Here is a 23289-nt window from a genome sequence, read left to right as displayed (position 1 = left end):
GAACGTCAGTTGGTAGAGCACCCGCCCCATATGTTGAGGCTATTAGTCCGACCCCGGTTCGAGTCCCACCCCTGTGCTGTGTGTCACCCCACCTCCCATTTCATGTCTCTCTCTCAACTTTCCTGTCCATTAAAGGCGAAAAAGCCCCCAAAAATATACTTTAAAAAAAAAGTGCCCTAGCTCCTCGTAAAAGTCAGTGATGGGTTTTACAAGTAAAGGTCATGCCTGCTTTATTGTTCCCGGCATGGGAAGTTTTCCTGGGGCACACCATGTATTATGTTTGTTGCTCTTGTTGTTCCCTCTCACCATCCCACTTTGTACCCTTTTTCCTTTCACACCACCATGGTTCAATGGCTGTATCAAAGCACCTGAACCTGGGAAATAACATGCAAGATGGGATCAAATCAAGAACATCTGAGGTTGGAGAAACAATATTTTACATACACTGCCTGACTCAGCATTCATTTGCACAGGTGACATGGGTTGTAGGTGGCATTATTTTGGTTACAAATATGACCCTGAAACAACACTTATTATTAAAAACAAATCACCAACATTTCCATGCTGTCTAGATGCAATTTATGTATTATCAGATTTTTGTTTAGATAACAGAATTTATGACATTTTGACCATTTTTGAAATCTGCCTCAGATGCCCAGAAACTGACTCCCTGAGTCTATTTGAGAGGACACACACCATGTCTCACTTCCAGATAATTAGCTCACTGAGTTAAGCACTGGTTTGTGGTGCAAGGGGATGTGGGTTCAAGACCCAGCAAGAGTGATGATGATAGTGACACATCAAAATGCCAGATGTCCTCACGGTGACATCACAGCAAGCCTCTAAATTAAAAAAACAAAACAAATAGCTTGGACCGGACCATGGGCGAAAGCTCATTAAATTTTGCACAAAGGTCCAGTGCCATCTTCTTCTTTCTACTTCCAAGGAAATCATACTTCCCATGGGTGAAAACTCACCAAACCTTACAGAAATGTCCAACCCCATGCCAGATCCCATGTATTATCAGATTTTTGTTTAGAAAACAGAATTTCTGACATTTTGACCATTTTCGAAATCTGCCTTGACAACAGCTGCCCGGGCATTGACTCCCTGAGTCGATAAATGAAGCTACACAGCAGGTCCCACTACCAGCCAATTAGCTCAGCGAGTTAGGAGCTGGTTCTTGCTGTCAGAGGCTGTGAGTTCGAAACCCAGCAAGGGTGATGATGATGATGATGACAGATCAAAATGTCAGATGTCCTCAACACAAGACAATTGTCCTAATGGTGGCATCACAGCAAGCCTCTAAATTTAAAAATCCAAATAGCTTGGACTGGACCATGTGCGAAGGCTCCTAACATCTTAGAGTCATAGTAGATGTTTCACAAATACATATCATTATTTTACCTCAAAAACTGATTTTTCTTTTTACTGTGGTTTCAAATCTGCCTGCACGACAGTGAATGGCTTACTCAATTTGTGAAGCCACTGCTGAACTGCCACTTGCCAATTAGCTCAGTGTGATAGACAATGGTCTTTGGTTCCTGAGGTTGTGGGTTCAATCCTCAACTGATGCAAATTGAATATTATAAGGTCAACTGCCAAAAAACAATTGGCACTAACTTGAATGACCTTGATCATGTTTATCAGGTCAGAGCCATTCAGAGGGCAAGGGCCATTCTGGCAAACCCTCTCCACCCTCTTCATGCAGAGTTTCGACTCCTCCCATCTAAGAGGAGGTACACGTTCCCTTGTCAGGCCAAATCAAACAGATATTTAAAATCCTTTGTCCCGTCTGCCGTTAGATTCCTTAATACGCTGTAGGCGAACCTGTTGGGAAGGATGTACAGTACTGTAATCTGTGATGACTATATGTATTTATATGTATTTATTGTGTCATGTGTGTGCTACTCTACTGTGTTGAACTTTTGCTGCAAACCAAATTGCGCTTCGGGGACATTAAAGATTTTCAAATCAAACTGTCTTGTCTTCCTATTCTCCTGTTTGTTGCTCAGATTTGCCTAAATTTGCCCAAAAGTAGCCCGGATCCGACCCATCGCTGTGCAGCAGCTATAATTATTATTGTCATTCTATTTCATTACGGCCTCTTGTGGCCTGAGGTAAAATATTTTTATATAGTGTTTGATTGTGTGACACAATGTACATTTATTTATTTAGATGCACCGAGAATATCAAGGTCAGGGTATTGAGGTTGCTTGCTGTCTTCTGTTTTTTCTGTTAAATCTGACACCTGTAACAGCTGCATGCTATCTTCTCCTGATCAAGTCATGTGACTAGTAGTATTTAAGATGGCCTCTGATAGCTATCCTACTGTCTGACGAAGAGCTACACTGCTCGAAACGTACGTCACTACAATAAATTGACACTGAGTCCTGCAGAGCTGCGAGTACTCCTGTTTTTTCTATTTTGCTAATTTTTTGTACTCTGCACCTGCCCTCACTGGTGTGATGTGCGTGTCCACTCTGTTTCTTTTGTATACATTTGACATAAAGCCAGGCGCACATAGTTTTGGTGTACCTGACAGTTTCAAACATGCCGCTTCTCCTCCAATTATAATCAGATGTGAGATTAGTAACAAGGTTCCAGACAGGCTTATACGCTGTTAATATGGTGCCTGTCTAGTTTTCAACCTCTTGCACCTCAGCTGCACAGTGGTGTGCCATCAGGGCAAGCGAAGCAGTGATCTGTCTCATAAAGTATCTGATATTGCCTATTAGCATCCATCATGTAGTTTACTGTCCTCTAGTGGTGGCAGTTTATGTCATTTTCATGGATGTGGCAAGAGAGGAGCTTTTTTTTTCTTTGGTGCAACCACATTGAGGACTGTTTGTGTCATGCAAGCACACTTGTATATGTGTTTCTTCCACTGTGCATCTGCGCAGCACTATGCAGCATCAACCGCTACCGTGCACTCATGTGTCAATGTATTTCGGCCGATTAAACCTCACTTCAGCGCAGAATGATGAGTTTGACACAAGCGTCATAATTAATCTGGTGATAGAGGAACGTTTCTCTGTGCTCACCTCTTATCTCATCTGAAAGTATGAAACCAAAGGCCAGCCATGGAAAAAACAGGATGTGTTACCTGGCTCCACAGGTAGGTTCAGAATCTTTCAGGCTTGAGTTCTCACTACAGGAATGCCTACATTCAAATGGCCACATCTCCTTCAAATATTTTCAGATTTCCATGTGTTGGACATCGTTAGAAAGCTTAGCCTAGAACCTACACTTTCAGAATCCGCCAATAACTCAAAATGCCCCTTGGGAGATTAAAGGTGTACAGAAATGGCCGTTTGAGTGGGCTCAAATTCAATTTTCTTTTCTGTACAACTTTAAGTCCAACCCCCTACTGTTAACCAGTAGGAAAGAAACTAGGTTTAGGGACCCTGGGGGGTTCCTAGAGAAAGGAATGAATGTAGGTAATGTAGTGTTATTTTCCATAAACACTTTAGTGGACTGATCAGAATTTACTTTATTGAAATGGAAATTCTGTTGTTACAAAAAAAAAAGAAAAACAAGAAAGGCAATATACTACTACTATTAATATTATTAAAAGATGGCGTCTAGCATGAAGAAATAAGCCATTTTGTAATCCCTGTATGTGACTTTGAATCAACACTACATAATGTAGATAATTTGGACATTAATGAAAACTGTAGAAAGTTTGTGGCTACATGACTGTGTCCCAAGGTGAGAATTCTCCTTTCTTCTTCTGTAGCATTTGCAGTCAAAGTTACGGATCTTCTCCATTTCTCTGTCTTTGTCGCCTTCAAATGTTACAGTAGATATAGCTTTTTAGAACCTTTATTTATTCTCGAGAGACATTGAGGTTACCCTCATTTTCAATGTCGTCCAGCTCCTCCGCTGTGAGGCCTAGGGATTCTTTGTCGTCTTCATCTTCGGCTAAAGTCAACTGTAGATTAGGGATGTTCTCCAAAGTAATGCAGTCGCTCTCGTCGATTTTTTTCAGTTTCATCTTCTAGTTCAGGCTCAGAATCAGAAGTGAAATCGACATCGGCATAACCAGAAGAATCTGTCTTGTTGAAGAAGTACTGAAAAAGATTTACACTGTAACAGCCACAATTTAGCTCTTCTGCAATGTGTTTTTCTTGGTCCATCTTCATTCAATGATAAGAACACATGAAGCTGAGCGGTTGCATACTAAGTAGCCATGTGAGACCCTTTTAACGTGCTGATTGACTATTCACGTGCTTTTGTTCTTTTTTCAGCCAAAGAAAAGCCAGTATGCTAATTTGCTGTGGGATCACCCCTCCTCCCAGCTGCAGCGAAGATTTACTCTAAAACTACCCAAATTCAAATATAAAGTTTAAGGTTTTAAAAACATCAATACTATTATTTGAAACATGGAGTGGCTTCTTCATGATTTCAACTCTGCAAAAAAAAAGAAAATCACAAATTAAAAAATTAAAAAAATCGATTTTTCTTTGTTTTCCCGACTTGTGCTGGGCCGACTTGTTTCTTGTTTTCTCGTGACGGGTCACAAAGTTGAAAAGCCACAAAGATTTAGTGTGACATGGAAACTGGCAGCCCGCACTACACATGGACTGATAATGGTTTCTCTCTTTTCAGTTTTCCTGCTGTCTGTCATGATTTTAATATGCTGTACATGTAAGTTGAAAGGGTTTTGTTTACTTACTCAAATGCACAAATGTTATTATTACTGACACATGAAACTATTTTTTTAATTAGTTTTTTTTTTTTTGCCATTTTATGTCTTATTCAACAAGACAATAGAGAAACAGAAAATGCAGGAAGAGAGAGAATGAAAATGAAATGCAGCAACAAGTCAAACCATTTAGGAATAAACCCAGAGAGGCTCTGTCTGGAAAATAGCATGCACCTTTAACCCTGCAGCTGTCACAATACTCTTGATCGGTTCCTTTATTCCCACTGAGAAAGTTTCTGCAGATGTTTGACAAATCAGTAAAACTTACTAATGCTGCTATGTGAAATCCGCCAATATAGATAAACTGGTGCTCACTCACATTGTGGCTTTTGCAGTGTGTTGACCTGTTGTATCCACCATACAGCCACCTGCTTCATTAGATTTTAGAGACAGCAGCAAAGTGGAACTTTAAAGGGATAGTTCGATGTTTTGGCAAATTCGCCTATCACCATAATCCCTACAGTCATAGGGGTATAGGTTCATTACCTTTAATTGTCGGTGCATGTTGTTTTGAGATCTGCGGGGCAGAGACGCGAGCTGCTCAGTGAACACAATGGAGGTGACCGGTACAGGTCCCCTGTCCATCAAAACTCATCAAATACACAATCCAACAACTCCAAAACGCTCTTGTGGACAAGTTGTGACCTGCACATTCACTACGCTATGAAATAATAATGTAACATTACGAGATGGAGTTGTTTTCGAGGCAAATGCATAGCCGGAACTAAATTCCAGACACGGCTGCTGGGCGGAGTGATTTCAAAAGCACAACTAATAATATAGCACTTGTATAGCACACAACTAGTTCAGAGTATTTGCTTCATGTGTTGTAATGTTACTTATACATGATTATTTATAGCATTGTGAATGTGCAGGTCACAACTTGTCCACAAGAGTGTTTTGGAGTTGTTGAATTGTGTTCGCTGAGCAGCTCGCCTCTCTGCCCCACGGATCTAAAAAACAACATGCACCGACATTTAAAGGTAATGAACCTATACCCCTATGACTGTAGGGAATATGGCGATAGGCGAATTTGCCAACATGTTGAACTATCCCTTTAAAGTTCAACTTTGCTGCTATCCTTTTAAGCTCAGTGTGTTTGCGCACTGTTTGCACAATACACAGGTCTGACAGAATGAGATGAGTCAATTATTTGTAAGCTGCACGGTACAAGAGGCCTGAATCACGTGAAGTTGTGAAACTTCCGGATCATCAAATGTGAAAACTCCCGGGGGAAACACGCTGTCCTCCAGACACTTGAATCAGAACATTTATTTTACTGAAGGGTACAAACACTAAAACAAAAGCAGGATCTGACAGGCTTTGGCATCTGGATGAATCAGTGTGTTGTGTGATATGCAAAGGCATAAACAAGCTGTGAAGTATCTGACCTGCCGTAACAGTCCTATCTGTTCCATTTCCTCCCTCAAGTGCTCCATCTTCCTCCTCATGGTGAAACTGGGGTCTGTTGAGGTGTACTCCTGACGGCTTCCTCTGGTGAAGGCTGACGAGACAAACAGAGAGACATAACCAGTGTTGGGAGGGTTACTCTTAAAATGTATTCCCATACAGATTACTGATTACATGTCCTAAAATGTAATCTGTAATGTATTTGGATTACTCAAGTAATGTAATGTATTCTGAATACTTTCTGGATTGCTTTTATTACATCAAAATCCTACCTGAGCGCCTTTAACTGGGACACGAGGCTACCGTGGCTCCTTAAAACTAAAGCTTTAATTAAAGCAGAAGTAAGCGGAATATTTGTGTTAATGTAAGTCTTAAATAGTTGTATCTTCCGACAGCAATCACTTATATAGAGTGTTTGGTCTGAAACACGGGTCTGTCAGTCACTCTGCTCTGCTGTAAGCCGAGGAGAAAACTTTCCTTGTATCCTACAACCTTTATCCAATGAGGAGAGAGAACAGCATAAAGGGGCGGTCCTCTCTGTGTGTGCAGCCAAGGGATGCGCATGAATGTGGTGACGTAGGGACGAGGACCAATAGATCCATGACGAGGGCGGGGACTGCTAACTCCATCGGCTGACAAGAAGTTAGCCAAAACGACCGGATCGCTTACTTCTGCTTTAATATGTGTTTGAATTTGTCAAACCACAGTTAAATTTGTTATTGATCATCCAGCCATATTTAAATTATCTTTTTTATCACATTAAATTAGTAGGCTTATAGGCTATATTAAAACTGAGCAGCTTCCCCTGCTCCACAGTCCAGACTACAGGCACTGAACCTCTAATACAGAATTTACACAATTTAAAATAGGTTTTGTTTGTGCGTGTAGGGCCAACAACGTGATGATATTTTGAAAATAAAGTAATGACAGGAGCCACTGTTAAATAGGCTAACTCTAAAAATGTACTTTAACTCACTTGTTTTGGAAACAGCGTGACGTTGTTGTTAAACCATGCTCATTTTTAACATCATGACAGTCCAGGATCCTTTTAAAAACGTGATCCAGTCGCAGTTGATTCATGTTGTTTGCCAGAGACCATATGCTGGGCATCCCGGTAGCGCCATTACCAAAGTGAAGCCAACTCCAGCAGAGACGACCAGTTAAGCACTTAACCCTCCTTTCTTTCCCCGCATGAGAGCACTCTCATGCAACAAACGTGTAGTGCGGTAGGCTAAAGTAATCCAAGTAATCAATTTTTAAAAAAGAAAGTATCTTCAGAATACACCAATTTAACTGTAACGGAATACAGTTACTCATATTTTGTATTTTAAATACGCAACACCGTTACGCCCCAACCCTGGACATAACACACGGTGAAAGAAAAAAAAACACAAAACAAAACAAAACAGAGAAAATAGAAATCATAGAAACATCTACTACCAACAGGTCAGCTCTAGGCTGTCTCTGTCAGATAAAAGGGAACAACTAGATGTTTTCAAGGAAAAGGTGGCGTTTCAATGAAACAAACCCACATTGTGCACACCACATCACACTCTGCTATCACTACATCTCAGCATGCAGTCTAAATACATATGGTTGAGATATGCACGCATTAGCATTGGTGCAGCCACTGTCAACTGGACATCCTTTAATCTTTATCAACTACCATTTTACAAAATAAGATACCGGACCCCCCACTAGTCTTTTTCTCATTTGGTTTAAATCTTCTTTGCTGCTATAAAGAAAAGCCACAAAGAAGGAATGTTGACTCAATGGTGGGATGCAGTAACGTTAATGCAGTATTCAAGTGCAGTATCTAGATACAAATGTGTGGCACTTGAAAATCTTGAGTATTTAAATTTTATGTGACTTAGGCCTAATACTTCTCCTGCACTGCATTTTTTACTTCCATAAATCTAGTTGACAGATAATATCAGTAGAGTTGTACAAAAAAACATAAACCATGAAGTGCTTTGGTTTGTTTGGTTTGGTAATCAAAATCAGAATTATTTTTATTATCATTATTTTATTCGCAGTTGTATGAATGTGAGTGTGTGTGTTATTATTTGTCTTTATATGTTGGCCCTATTTCAACTGGGATTGAAACTCACAACCCTGCACAGGTAAGTGGTGTAGAACCAAAAGGCCATTGATTATTGCAAATAACAATTATATAACAATTTGAAGGTCTTATTTTGGTTCTTGTTTACTATGATGGGCATTTCCTGTTTTATTTTCCAACAAACTAAACAATCAATTTATCAATCAATCAAACAATCAAAAAAAGTTAGTGTGACATCATGGAAACTGGCAGCCTGCACTGCACATGGACTGATGTCTGATAAACAGGTCCTCTATCAGACAGATAAATGTTGGAAATAAAACAAACATATGAGATGGAAATGATTTGCATTGCAGCATTTTTGCTGCTGGCTGTCATGGTTTTAACATGATGGAACTATTTCTTTTGCCGTTTTATGTCTTTATTCGACAGGACAGTATAGAGAAACAGAAAATGCAGTGACAGAGAGAATGAAAATGAAATGCAGCAAGAAGTCAAACCATTTAGGAGTAAACCCAGAGAGGCTCTGTTTGGAAAATAGCGTGCACCTTTAACCCTGCAGCTGTCACAATACTCTTGGTCGGTTTCTGCAAATGTTTGACAAATTGAAGATTTGTAACACTCACATTGTGGTTTTTGCAGTGTGTTGTATGAGGGGCCATTTTTCTACTTAAAGCACTTTTACATTTGACACCTTAAAGTACCTTAGTCTGATTGTACTGCTGCTTGTAATGGAGCATTTACAGTAATTTTACAGGGCTGTATCAATTATTTCACCAAAGTAAAGGATATAATAGTCCCTCCACTACTGTGGCATCGGCGAACAAGATTTGTATGTAGACTTAAATAAATCTATTAATACACCAATACAGTAATACACTACAACTGATGAGAAGATAAATATCACGCCTGTCCAACCTTGTCCGTAACAGTTTATGCACAGATATAAAGCAGATCAACAATTCCACAGAAGCCTTCCCCACTTCCAGGGAAAGAACGCCGAGACTCCACCTAAAAATATTTTGGCTTCACGTGAAAAGGAAAGCATTCACACCACCCATTTCAGCCTTGGCTTAGAATAAACCATTGTTGCTTTAGTACTTATGCAAATTTACTGGTCCTAATTATAGAGTAATTTTTCTGGGTATAACAAATTGTTATAGACTGTATCATCATAAATCAGCAGCAACACTGAAAAGACATGGGTGAAGTCTGACCCAGAAAAACACCATCGTTAATCAAAGAAAATAGTAGCAGATCAACAAACACTTATATTTTACCTGATCTTGGCTTTAGTCCAAACACTGTCAGAGTCGAGCTGAAATCAGCGTTACGCAAGCCTTCCTGGAAACAAAAGAGGAGCATTATAAGCTCAGTCGAAGATGTTTTGAGATGATAAAATGACCAGAGGTCATTTGATGTTTTCTCACACCCACCTCACAGTCGTCATTCCCACTGGAGTTTTTCCGAGCACTCTGACACTTGTACTTTCAGGGAAAAAAAATATTTTTAGTGTATATACGTATATACAGTAAGTGTTTCACAAGTGGGACAGATTCTCAAGAAGGCCTGGGACTTTTTCTTGTGGTTAGCTCAGCCACATTTTTGGAGGCCCTCTGTGTTCCCACAACAGCAAATATTTACACACAAAACACAAAGAGTGAGTCTTCTCCCACAAATGATGGTGGTTAGCCTGGCAGCCTCTTGGAAACTTGTCATCCCAGATATGGGATTAGAACATGATGTGGGGTGGTTTGTTTGTTTATCTCACCATCAACAAACGAGACAGCTGTGGTTACTGTGCATTTATACCTTCAGATAATCCTTCCGCAGGTATTTGTTCCTCCTCCTGTCTTCATTCTGATTGAGGACAGGTGGAACATCCGGCCATTTTGGCTCTGAGTCTGACTGCTCCGTCTTCAGGCTGCCATCAAAGGAGCAGGAAGAAGAAGGCTGTGGAGGCAGATGGTTGGAGTTAAATCATCTCGAGTGAAAACATCACACAAAAATAGGAGACAAAGAGAGTTTGTACCTGTCCACAAAGCACTGAGGCTCCACTGCTCCCTTCATCCAGAGAAGCACTAGAACAAGAAAACAACAAGGTTTATTTTAAGGGGAATAAACTGCATACTGTCAATACGGTAAGGTTTTTATTGAAAACAGTAAAATGAGGATGCTTTCAAAAATATTTTTAAGGATACACCTCGTATAAGTTGCAGTAAACAGTTGGACCCTCAATCAAATCTATATTTGCAGTGATCTCTCATTGCATTTAAACAAGCAGCAGTTGCAGCGTTCTGCAGCTCTCTTGTAAACAAAAGGTCTTCTGGAGGCAAATAGTTCAAAGTTTTTCTCATGTCCAGAGCACCAGCTGCTGTTTTGCTACACCCCTGTTCTTGTGTTAACATGCATGGGTGAGTCATTCTTTTTTGAGAGAACTTTTGGTTGCAAGTCTCCCATATTTAAACAACTCTATGCTGATGACTCAATTTCTCTGGACCAAAAGTGTACAGCAGAGCAAAGTGTGCAAATGTGCACATGACATAAGTCATCATGACTTAAGCATAACTAATAGTGGACAATGCCACAACATGTTTTCAGAAAAATATAAAATAAAAACTGTTAGATTATAACAGTGTGCAAATATCAAAACAATGACTAAGTGCATACCAGCATAAAGCGGCCGGTAGAAAGACAAAAGACTATCAGAAATTGTGCCTAACACCTTCGCACAGACATGCCACAGACTTCTTCTTTCCAGCTTCTAAAATGGAAGAAGCTGTTGTTCTTTCTTTTTTTTTTTTAAGTATATTTTTTGGGCATTTATGCCTTTATGGATAGCACAGTTGAGACGGACAGGAAACGGAGAGGCAGAGAGAGGGGGAATGACATGCAGTAAATGGCGCCCGATGTGGGACTCGAACCAGGGCCGACTGCAGCGAGGACTGTGCCTCTATACATGGGGCGCCCACTCTAACCACTACGTCACACGACGCCCCAGCTGTTGTTCGTTTTCATAGTTCTTCAAAGACATTAAATCTTTCTTGACTGGAAATAATGAAGGGCATTATTTATGACTTTTGCAAAAAGTTGCCATAACAGCTGGATCACCTCCACCCAATATCACAACACTGGAAAAAAGCACAAAATATTTTGCAGTCTTATAAAACGTTAGGGATTATTCACTGTTTTTGGCTGTAATAGCATCCAATATGGCAGTGCTTTCTCTCTCATAGTTTTATATAGTATATATATAAATAATTTGTGCTATCTGGTATTCCCTCTGTTGTTAAAATGGATACATTTTATGTAAGCTTTTTGTATACAGACTCAGCTAGTCCCACTGAGAGAGGGACAGGGCAGATAAATTGTTGCGGTCCTTGTTATCACTATCTCGTGGCCTTTAAAAGTACTCCACTATAAACACATACTTCTGTCCAGCAGGACTGAAAATGTGTGGGCGCAGTGCATGAGACTCAGCAGGTACCTGCGAGCAGTCTGAGGCGGAGGCCTTGGTTTGCTGCTGGAGCTTCCAGAGTGACTCAAGAACCTGCACACATAAAGAGTAACAGTGTAAAGACTGAAAAGTATTGAAATCACATGAATGAACATTTTTTTCCCATGGTGAATCATTTAGTTATACATTTACAAATGGAGCCGGCCTGAGTCAAGTTCACTAGAAAAGGTGATGAGCACAATAGATGGAATGGTATTATTTGAGAATGTCCTTTTATGGGCTAGACATGACTTCAGATTGACTCAAGTTAAACATACACCAGCTCATGGGAAAGGAAACAGCCAATCCCCTAAACCTTTTGATACATTTACTCACATTGATTCGAAAAATTTGTTTGTTCTTTACTTGTTCAGACAGATAAAAAAACACCTTTGCGTCAGCATGTTGAATCAGTGGTTATCCACCCAGTGTGACATATAAACTGTCTCTCCCTCTACCTGTGAGCCCGGCCGGTTACTCTCCGTCGGTGAATGAGACTCTCTGCTCTGCAAATTAAGGACCGTCGTCTAGAAGCCGTGCATCAAAAAGTGCAGCCGAGAAAAGAGAAAAAGCAGGGAACAAGGGGTGGACAGGGAGAAAGTGGAGTAAAGCTGATAAGACTCTATAGGATTATGCAGAGGGAAAAAAGAGTTCACATGGTGCTGATGGAGATACATATATTTGGATACTGAAGAAAAAAACACCAATCTTCAAACTGAGAAACAGAGAATGAATAGACAAACACAGGGATGATGATAGAATCTTTTCACATTGTGTGCAGTTAGCAAGAGCCAAAGCAAATAAACATCAGACCCTGGGAAACAATCTCCCTAGTGATCTGTTAGCCTGAGCGGTGAATGATGGCCTGGAGTGATGCACGCCGTCTCAGGTCGGACCACGCACCGATTCTGCTGCTCCTGCTGCAAGAGCTGCACTGCAATCTTCCTCAGATCCAGAACTTCCTTCAGCTCATCGTCCTCTTCCTCGACCAGCTGCTCCTTGTCTGAACTGCAACGGGGGTCAAAGGCAAAGTTAATGCCACCACAGACAGTGCATGCCTTCCCTTTTAGAGCCACTGCCTCTAGCAACGATACACTGTTACCTGGCACAGGGTGAATCACCAAAATTACAAGTGCCTTAACTTGTCTGTCAAAACTCTAGAGCCTTGTTGAAAAAATGTTTTTTGTTAATTCACATGCCTGGATAGCACTTGTCAGTAGAGTCTTATAGAAATATTTTTTATATGTTGTTGGATTAGAGTGTAGTGTTTTAGATATTATACTGTTATAGCCCAAACAGGGCAGCTGCAGACGTCTGTCAGCAACAGCACATTATTTATCAAGTTGGCAGTCTGTATCTGGAGCTGTGATGACAGAAGCTGCCTGCTCACACAATGGGTGTGCCATCAGGATGAGACAGCCTCTGTAATCACTCTTATTGCTTCTTCTAGTTAGACGTGCTGCAGACGGCCAGTTAAAATACATGATTGATTTATTGAATTTCTAACTCACCCTGACTCCTCTTTCCAGCTGTCTTTGTCTTTGCTTTGGTGAGACATGTTAAGAACTTTCTCCAGTTCCTGAAAGACACACACGAACACATCGACTTTCGTGTTAGAAACAAAGATAAGGATGTGTTATTTCTGGCTAGGTTTCATGCGCTCACAAACATCCTCTTCGCCACCCCACATCATAGATAAATGTGTTGTTTACATATTTGTGCATAGTCTACAGATTATAGAGATGAACTCATTCATACCTTTATACAAGACACGTGACTGCTTTGCTGCCCATCACACTCTGACAGAGCAGGATCCTCATCGGGGTTGGGCTCTATAAAGTCATAGAGATCCTGATCTGATAGAGGGAGGAAGCATCCGCGTTGATCACATGAACTGTCACATTTTAGGCACTTCATTCAACAACCCCGTGTCTCTGTTATTGCTGTCAAAGGGAATGTGTGATACTTATTTTCGGTAACCTTTGCAAGAATCCATTTTGGAGAGGAGTGAGAGAGCGTCAGCACGGGCTGTCTCTGAGACCTGAGAGTGCAGGCTGACAGTGTCATCGTCTGAAGGCTGCAAGGGGACGAGAGGAATGAAGAGTGAACTTTAGGTTTGGTTCAAATGTGTCACTTTGATATTGTTTTTTTATATATATATTTAAACTCTTTGCATACAACTATCAATTTCACACTTATTCCACACGCAACTCTTGTCACCTTAGAACCCAATATTGCTGTACCTCTCAATCACAGTTCTGTATACTTTATCGTGGACCAAGAATATGGAATTTATTACCTGTACATTTTTCCAGCCAATACTTTCCACATGGTCTGCCTATCTAAACTGGGATTATTTTATATTTCTTATCATATGTTTATCAAGCCTTTTGTATTGCATTGTACAATGTTAAATCATGTTAAACCATGTTTGTATTTATTATGTATGAACGACTTTTGTACCTCACAAATGTATGCTCATTAGCTTAGAACTGTAGTCGGAGAATGCCACCCTACAAGCCCCTGGAGGGTTTTTTGGCATTCCCCTTCACATTGTTTTGGATTTTATATGTTATATCTTTTTTAACTTTGATATGTGAAAATAAATAAACAAACAAACATAAATAGAAATGTTTGTGCATGGTTGTCAATGTAAACACTGCTTAATCTGTTTTATCTGCTTGTTGACTTTCTGACTTCATACTGTAAATTCATCACTATAGATCAGTGTTTCATATTTGTCTCCCCAAACAAACCTCTGAACTACACTTTATACTGTAGATACTATATTTAGATTGATTCAAATCTCTAATCTTTATCTGCTGCCAAGATGTGGGACAGTAGGCACTCACATACACATCCATCCGCCCATTGTCTAGGAAATGTATGGTTGACAATCAACAACTGTGCATGTCTTTGGATTGTGGGAGGAAGCCAGAGTACCCTGATTGAGAACATGAAAAACTCCACCCAGAAAGGCCCGGGAATCGAACCCAAAACCCTCTTGCTAAGAGGTTGCCTCTCGCATACACATGGCTCCTCATCTTAGATCTAGTTAAAGACCCACTCCCGTGAAAATCGTGTTTTTTGAGCTTTTCACATGTTCCTGTGGCATTTTTCTTGTGTTAGAGCACTTATCAGCAGAGAAGGAAGTGCAAAATTGCATTTCAGAGTTTTTCTGCCTTCAAACTGCTGTGAACCAATGGCAGACTCAAACTGGCAGTTTCAGGAAGACTGGAGTTGAGGGTGTCACAGCTCCAGGGGAGGGCACTAGTGCTACAAGCTCCCGCCCCGCTCTGCATCTGGCTCAGAGGTGAAAGCCTTCACAGCTCGGTGTAGCTGTCAAGGTATAATAGGTATAGCTCACCTGATAGAGCAGCTTGCACTGTGAGCTAGGACTATGCACCAGTTTGGGATCGAATCCCAGTGTGGAGTTTTACGTTAAACGCGCTGAATCTGTAATTGTACAATGTCCAGCTGTCAGCAAGCGGGGGGGTGGGGTGCGAGGAGGTGGCTGGGCGGGTGCAGAGCAGCGCAGTCTCCGCCCACCCCCCAGAGGTGCATTGCTAATGTGCATGGCTAATGAGCTGGTTTTAAAATGGCCGAAAAGGGTCGCGGGAGTGGGACTTTAAGCCTGTGAATATTCTCATTTGTCCAGGTCATAGTTATCTCAAAGAATTTTAAATCGAATGCAACTGGACCTGGTTATTTGTCTAGGAAGACGTTTCACCTCTTCATCCAAGAGGCTTCATCAGTTCATGCTTGCATTTGACCAGGCTGGGACTGGTCCAACTATTTGGTGTGGAGATACAGGTATTTAATCTCTGTGGGGGCGTTCACAAGACCGATGATGTCACTGGAACCCTTTGGCCTCCATGTGTCAACGACAGTCGTTGGTGCAAAGTTGGTTTTGACTTTGTTAGTGCCCTATTGTGTTATAACAGCAGTCGTTGAGTGACAGGAGGCCATTTGTGAACAGTTGTTTTTCTTTGAGGCTAGATTACTGAGAGAAGGAAGAGATGACCTCCTCCTCTGTTGAGAGGTGGTTTTAGCCTCAAAGAAAAACAACTGTTCACAAATGGCCTCCTGTCACTCAAACGACTGCCGTTATAACACAATAGGGCACTAACGAAGTCAAAACCAACTTTCCACCAAAGACTGTCGTTGACACATGGAGCACAAAGGGTTCCAGTGACATCATCGGTCTTGTGAACGCCCCCACAGAGATTAAATACCTGTATCTCCACACTAGATAGTTGGACCAGTCCCAGCCTGGTCAGATGCGAGCATGAACTGGAGGTGAAACGTCTTCATAGACAAATAACCAAGTCCAGTTGCATTCGATTTAAATTTCCTTGAGATAACTTAGATCTAGTTATTCCCCATCTGTCCACTAGGCGGCTTCGGAGGGCTTCATTCATGCACTTGCACAGCCTGGTTGCTGCAACATGTCCAGCCCCAGTTTTGTTCCAGTCTGCTTGTGCTTTTTCATAAGTCTCAGTGTTTTGCTTCTCTGGTGTTGACAGCAAGTTCCAATTTAATTTTAATAAAGACAGTCGTGTCCATGAATTAAGCTCAAACTAATACTTGCTCAGTTTACCACTACTATTTGAATCAGAAACAATAGGCTATTTCCACAAGACATACATTGATATTTATGCATCTAAACTGCTGCATTCTGGTACATACTGTAGTGAAACACAACAATACACTCATCATCATTTATCATTTATTGTTGTGTGATTGTGTGAGCACTGACCTCAGTTGTAGACAGCCTCTTGTCACCATTGTCACTGCCAATCCCAGAGTCAGGCCCGTGATTCTTACTGGGATAAAAATCTTCCATGCTAGAAATGTACAAAAGTTCATTTGTATTTTCTTTGTTCAGTTAATGGTAAAGATGCTATTTGATACCATTATATAATTTGAATTAAGATGTGGTAGTTGTTTAATTGCATATTTAAAAAAAAAAAAAAACAGGTGAATGATGCAACAGTAAGTGTGCGTACCTATCTGTAAGTGGCTGTGGAAGGCAGCGTTTGCCGAGGGAGGGGAGGTCCAGGGTGTCGGGCTTCTTGTCCATTCTACACGCCTGGATGTTCAGGTACTTGAATATGTGCACTTTGCCCTTGAGACAAATCTGAAATAAAAATGTTCACAGTGTCTCTTTAGTCTGAGTTAGGGGTTGCTCCACTAGAGGGTGCAGTTGCGCCAGGTTTATTGAGAACGTGAGCGAAATGACAACCTGCCAAGTGAAGTCAACCACATGCAGGAAACCCACAAAACCTATTTCTGCTGTCTGCCTTCCACCACATAGAGGCTTCACATCAACGTCATTTGCACAGGCCCGGTCTTGAAATGAATGGCCGTACCTGCGCGGGTGGTGACTGCATAGGATTGTTGTCTAGGATGATGTGCTGCAGCTGCCTGAGCTTCCTGTAAGCTGGAGGAATCTCTGTGATCTTATTGCAGGAGAAGTCGAGCCGGATGAGAGGCAGGTCAGCCAGCTCTGGAAGGAAACACATGAGAGGAGTTTGATAAAGCGCTTTTGTTAAATGTGATGCACCGCTACCAGCACGCGGAGAACACAGCGTATGATTTGTTATCGTTCTGAGATGCCATCACTGTACCATGCCACAACTTTAAGAGATATGCAGACTATATGTCACTGTTATTTCTGCTCTGCCAACAAACATAAGGGTGTGATCATGTTACACTTTGTACTTTTACAGTGGAGATTTGTAACCAGAAAGCACAAAAACTATATGTATATTAAATTCAGAGTAAGAGACAAAATCAAAGTGAGTCTTCTCATCTTCAGAAATGCTTCAGCTCTTCTACATGGTACGTCAGGGTGATTGGCTGCACCAAATAACTTGATGGTTGACACAAAACAAAGCATGAGCACACCTAATTCTTATCTGCGATGTGGTGGCATGTTTGCCAAAACTGTCAAACTTAACGACGAAATGCCTCATTAACATGGTGACAAACTGACCCTCAGGCAGCATGTGGAGACAGTTCTTCCTGATGTTGAGTTCTCGTAAGGCGTGAAGCCTCCCAACCTGAGCTGGCAGCACCTGGATTTCATTACAGCTCACATCCTGCAAGGGGAGGCAGAGTGTTGGGAATGAGATTGCCCTGGCTGTGTAATATACAGCTCTGGAAAAAAATTAAGAGACCACTCCCAAAATGACCAGTTTCTCTAGTTTTACTATTTATAGGTATGTGTTTGAGTAAATTTTTGTTGTTGTTTTTTATTTTTTTTATTCTATCAACTACCAACAACATTTCTCCCAAAATTGAAAAAAAAAAAAGTAATTTAGAGCTTTTATTGGCTAATGACTAAACTAGTCTAAATAACAAAAATAACAATTCTTTTCAGACCTTGAATAATAATAATAATGCAAAGAAAACATGTTCATATTTATTCCTAAAGAACACAGCAAGAATATTTTAACTCAGAAAAAGAAAAGAATGACTGTCATACATGTAGAGATGCTTTTAAGAAACATTTGTGAAAGTGGTCTCTTATTTTTTTCCGAAAAAAATTCAGTGTTCTTTAGGAATAAATATGAACATGTTTTCTTTGCATTATTATTATTATTCAAGGTCTGAAAAGATTTCAAAGGAGGTTAAATCGAAAGCAACTGGTCCCAGCCTGGTCAGTTGCGTACATGAACTGATGAAGCCTCTTGGATGAGAGGTGAAACATCTTCCTAGACAAATAACTAAGTCCAGTTGCTTTCGATTTAACCTCCTTTGAAATACTATGACCTGGGCAAATGAGAATATGTACCGGCTTAGGTCTGAAAAGACTTGATATTTTTGTTATTTAGACTAGTTTAGTCATTAGCCAATAAAAGCTCTAAATGACAATGACTAACCCTAACCCTTTTTCAATTTTGGGAGAAATGTTGTCGGTAGTTGATAGAATAAAACAAAACAAAAAATTATTTAATTTTACTCAAACGCCTACCTATAAATAGTAAAACCAGAGAAACTGATCATTTTGGGAGTGGTCTCTTAATTTTTTCCAGAGCTGTATATATAAGTTCATATGTAGGCTACTGGCGTAAACACACTCCTCACCAGTTCCATCAACTCTTTGGCTTTGCCGATCTCTTCTGGGATGGACACAAGCTTGTTGTTGCTCACGAGCAGAACTTTGAGGGGGAGGTTGAACAGGTATTTTGGCAGAACTGACAGGAGATTTCGACTATGGAGAAAGACAAAGCAGTGACCTAGTTTTAAGAAGGAACAGAAGCATGTAACAGTGAGTATCTGCTGATTGGGAATTGAGTTTCAGCAGAAGAGGAAATGCTTCTCTTTCATGTAAGCATTTTCACCCTGTTAGCGTAAGGAAAGGGGAATAAGCGCCTCCTGAGAGTTATGAAACCAAACTCACATTAACATTTCAAACTGAAAGTATAGTGTTCCCACCTGATGTCAAGATAAGTCAGCATCTGCAGATTGATGATGGCCTCTGGGATGCACTTGATGCAGTTGTGGTAGAGATTGAGCGACTCGAGGGGGGCGAACAGACACACCTCCGGAGGGATTTCTGTGAGGCGATTCTTGGACAAGTCTGCAAGGTGGAGAAAGAGAAGCTGCTGAATGTGTACACCTTAAATATATAGGAGATATACATGTTAACTTTGCAATATCTGGGCACCGTCCATTATGCTTCTTTTATATGGCACAGGCTTCGAAGACAGATCGATATGTTTCCGTTACGGAGCAGTGGGCAGCGTCTTGATTGAACGCTGGGTCTAAGATTACACCGGTGTCTCGGGTCTCGAAGTTTTGAGTGCTACTGGCAGTGCAATATGTCAGTATTTCCAGGATCGATCTCACTGGGAGTGGCACGGTAATGGCTTTACATTTGTAGGAATGGGTGGAAAGTGTCAGAGCTCAGCTCACATCACATTGTCTCTTTTTATTGAGAGATCAGCTGCAAGTGACAGAAGATAATCACCAAATGGTTAGAAAAGAAGGAGATTTGGGCAAATCACTGTGCAGCAGAGTGGGAGGTTGTCTATACCACTGGGCAGTCTGGAGTATTGTACTTAAATTGAATGATCATTTTTGATTTTTGTATACAACTTAAGTTAATGCACACATATAGATGTCATATTAACATATATTTAGCTATTAGAAATGCAATGTGTGCTAAACATGAGAAAAGACCATCTTCTTATATGTATCAGGTTTGCCAGTGACTTAGACACACTGATGCTATAAACTAAATGTTAAGACCAGCAGGGCAGTAATCACAGAGAACAGGTGAAGCTGTAATGTCATTACAGTTCTGCATTTGGTCACAAGAGGCAGCAACTTTGACCCGATGATGCTGCTTGAGGGAAAATTGTAATCCATTCAAAAGCTGCTGAGACATCTCACGTAAAAGGATAAATGTCAACCTCATGGTGGAGCAGGAAGAAAAGTCATGGGATCACCAAAGTCACTAGACTGACATCCTCTAAACGACAGGAATATCTGCACCAAATATCATGATAAAAAATATCTAAAAGTGAAGGCACAGAAGGTATTTACTTTAACCTGACAATAACACGTGACGTGTTGTACTTTACTACTGAAGCCAAAAACCTGCATTAACCAGGTTCTATTCTTTAACAATAATATGAATGAAGTACCTCTTCTGGTCAGTGAATTTGAGCATAGCCTTACATCTGCATCTGCCTCTCATGATAAAATATTTAGATACTGGCTCTCTTGGCCGAGAACGCTAACATGAAGGAGACATCAAACAGACACTGGTGATGGTGAAGCTCAGGACTCAGCTGTTTGTCCTCCTTTTCCCCATTCAGATAAATCTTAAAGCAATTTACAGCTGGATCCTGAATGTTTTCTTTGGCATCTGATTTCAAATAAATCTTTAAGTCTAGACGCCGTCAGCTCTTTAACTGGAGTCTGTACTGGGCCCAGAGAAAACAAACAACACACTGATGATTTTGCAGTTCTTACAGGCAAACTAGTGCTGAGACTACAAATGCAACATATCCCTAAAAGGTTGGAGTGAAGAAACAGCTGCAGGTGAGCCAAACCAAACATCTGGACATTTTGTAAAGGCGGAGTGAAGAGATTTGACATCTCATAATGTGTTCAAATTCAAAATGGAAAGGGTTCATCCTGTGAAGCATGAACACACTCAATAAATCATCATATTCATCACCCAACAGGCTAGTGCACGTTTCTGGAAGTCTACATTTTCTGCATGTCTGCATGAGTCAGAGTTGAAGCACACTATCCGTCAAGGTTCCTGAAACACTTGCACAGCCGAAAGAAGATATTTCCTCACACACACTTGCACGCACACAAATGCGCACTATACTTATCTGTCCCTGTCTTTCTATTCTTTTAAATATAACCTGACACATACGTTTAAACGGGTAACACAAGGATGCACGGGCACCAAGACTACCTTACATCGTACTGAATTCACCTTCAGACATGTATTGATTCAGCAGCTGCTAATTGATGTGAGCGTGTGTGTCTGTGTGTGTGTGTGTACACTCTTCTCTCCTAAATAATCTCTGGGTGACATGGTAATTAGAGACCCACTATATGTGAGGAGCTGCACAGCTACAGATAAACACAGCAGGCTTTCTATTATTCTGTCCCACCTCACTGGAGTGCTACATACTGCAGGAGAAGGACACACTAAACACACTAACACACCCTTTCATCCCATTAATGCATGCAATTACATATAGCTACCACCCTGCATTAAACAACTAAGCGGGTGGGAATGGGCCTCACTGAAAGCAAACACTCTGTTTTCTGTGGATTAGCAGCATAAAAAAAATATACAAAATGTCATACGAGTATTTCCCTTCATTTTAGTATATGTATGCAGATATGTCAGCCTCTAATCCCCACTCCCTGAGGTTACAGGATGTCATGAAGAGAGCAAAACTATGCATGTGTCTGTGTTTAAATAGACGGTAATTTCTGACAAGCTTTAAATGACTAGACAGGCCTCACTCTGTAGCTGTGGTCTGAGCTCTGACAGCAGCCAATAAGCAGAAGTGAGAAGCAGACCACGAGACAGTCAGCAGCACAAAGGAAAAGAAGTCAAGAGGTTAAGGGAAACAGAAATTACAACATGAGGAGAGACCAAAGCTGAGGTCACAGTGTATAGTTGTTTCCCATTAAGAGTAAATTCTGCCTCTCCCTGAGGCTTGGGCTTGGATGCTGTAACCCAGCTGTACACGCACCACCCCCCCCCCCCCCCCCCCCCCACACACACACCCTCACCCTCACCCCACCACAACTGGGGATTCTTGGGTAGCAGTGGTGGAATAATGTGGGTTGATCGGAGACGGGGATGGGTGGAGAGAGTCTTTGTGAGCCTGTCCATCTCCACCCTCCACATCTCCCTCCTCCAACCCATGCAGGCTGTACACCATCTGCGGCCCACAGTGGGTTTTTCATCCACCTGCTGGTTGAACTAGAGCTCCCGCAGGACAAGGCCAGCCAGGCAGACGCGCAGTCTACCGCCGAGGTTCCACTCTGCTGCACTGCCCCCCGCCCCCCCCCTCCCCGCACCAGATCAGCAATCTATTCCTTTTTTATGGGAAGTGCAGATGATGTCTGGATATGTCCTCCCATGACACAGCAAACTATACTAATAGACATCCTGCAGAGTGCTGGAGCAAATAACAGTCTCTGTCTCCACTGTGAGCTGCTGCACAGGGATTTGGAACAGGAAATGTTATACTGTTTATGCCATTGCCATTAAAAAATATCAACCTGGCATCAGCTTCATACAACAAAACAAAGATATGACTGTTTACAAGACATCTCACTCTCAAGTAGAAAAACAGCACAGAAATAGGTATGAAGTAACCACAATACTCTTCAAGATCTTTGCTGCAGCGATCTCCAGTGTAGTAACAAGGTTCAGTTAAATGAAAAGAGAGACAGAACAGAACAAAAGCATGATTAATTAGGGTTAATTATTTGCCCCCTGTAGCAGATGAGGCCACAGTTTCTGGATGGCAGATTTTGGGTGTGGTCATGGGGCCCGGAGCAGGCGAGCACCTTCTGTGGGGATTTAAGTGTTTGATGGTCGCTCAGCTAGGTGCTCCTGCTATCAATCTGCGCCTGGAGATATCCTAATGGGATTCCTCATTAGGTGTGAAGGAGCCATTTAAAGACAGGTGCCAGTTTCCCCTTTGCACCTTTGACCCCAAACATGTCTGACTGAATGACATGAATGAAAAATAAATGTGACTCATGTTTTGCATTGTGAATGAAGAAGCTGTAAACTACATGCAAAGTTCCACACAGAGACCCCGCCTGCTAACTATGTTGTGAAATAATATGGCAGTCAAATGAAAACAGTGTGTTCAGACATTTCCCATTTTATTTGCAGGAAAGTTCTAACTTAATGATTGCAGGTTACCGTCCAGGTTGAATAATGATTTTGTCATTGCCAGTGGTACATGCAGTACCTCTGATGAGGAAGTTATCTCCTCTTCATATCAACTTGAATACTTTTTAAATCAGTAACACACACAAAAACATATTGTAGACAAAAATATTGCTCTGCTCTTTTTAAAATGGTTAAATGCAAGTCATAGCCCT

At 41.2% G+C, this 23289-nt stretch overlaps 1 protein-coding gene across 2 annotated transcripts in view; it reads right to left on the bottom strand.

Annotated features, from left to right (window-relative positions):
- The window catches only part of lrch2 (leucine-rich repeats and calponin homology (CH) domain containing 2), a 39832-nt gene that overhangs the window by 11566 nt on the left and 4977 nt on the right, over positions 1-23289 (bottom strand). Inside the window, exons 2-18 of one of the 2 annotated variants that reach the window (XM_085797904.1) lie at positions 19120-19264; positions 18769-18895; positions 17675-17780; positions 17049-17185; positions 16686-16816; positions 16436-16523; positions 13657-13753; positions 13435-13532; positions 13188-13255; positions 12580-12684; positions 12135-12203; positions 11668-11730; positions 10213-10261; positions 9993-10133; positions 9617-9667; positions 9461-9524; positions 6100-6212 (exon numbers count right to left, since the gene is read on the bottom strand). In XM_085797904.1, coding sequence (XP_085654030.1) covers positions 6100-6212; positions 9461-9524; positions 9617-9667; positions 9993-10133; positions 10213-10261; positions 11668-11730; positions 12135-12203; positions 12580-12684; positions 13188-13255; positions 13435-13532; positions 13657-13753; positions 16436-16523; positions 16686-16816; positions 17049-17185; positions 17675-17780; positions 18769-18895; positions 19120-19264 — 1652 coding nt within the window. The remainder of the gene's footprint in view (positions 1-6099; positions 6213-9460; positions 9525-9616; positions 9668-9992; positions 10134-10212; positions 10262-11667; positions 11731-12134; positions 12204-12579; positions 12685-13187; positions 13256-13434; positions 13533-13656; positions 13754-16435; positions 16524-16685; positions 16817-17048; positions 17186-17674; positions 17781-18768; positions 18896-19119; positions 19265-23289) is intronic. The other variant, XM_085797905.1, reaches the window with a different exon arrangement.

Source organism: Trachurus japonicus, chromosome 14 (genome assembly GCF_045865225.1).
Source record: "Trachurus japonicus isolate A0001 chromosome 14, Traja_1.0".
Taxonomy (NCBI): Eukaryota; Metazoa; Chordata; class Actinopteri; order Carangiformes; family Carangidae; genus Trachurus; species Trachurus japonicus.
Note: the sequence above shows the minus strand (reverse complement) of the source record. Positions and strands in the feature narration are given on the sequence as shown.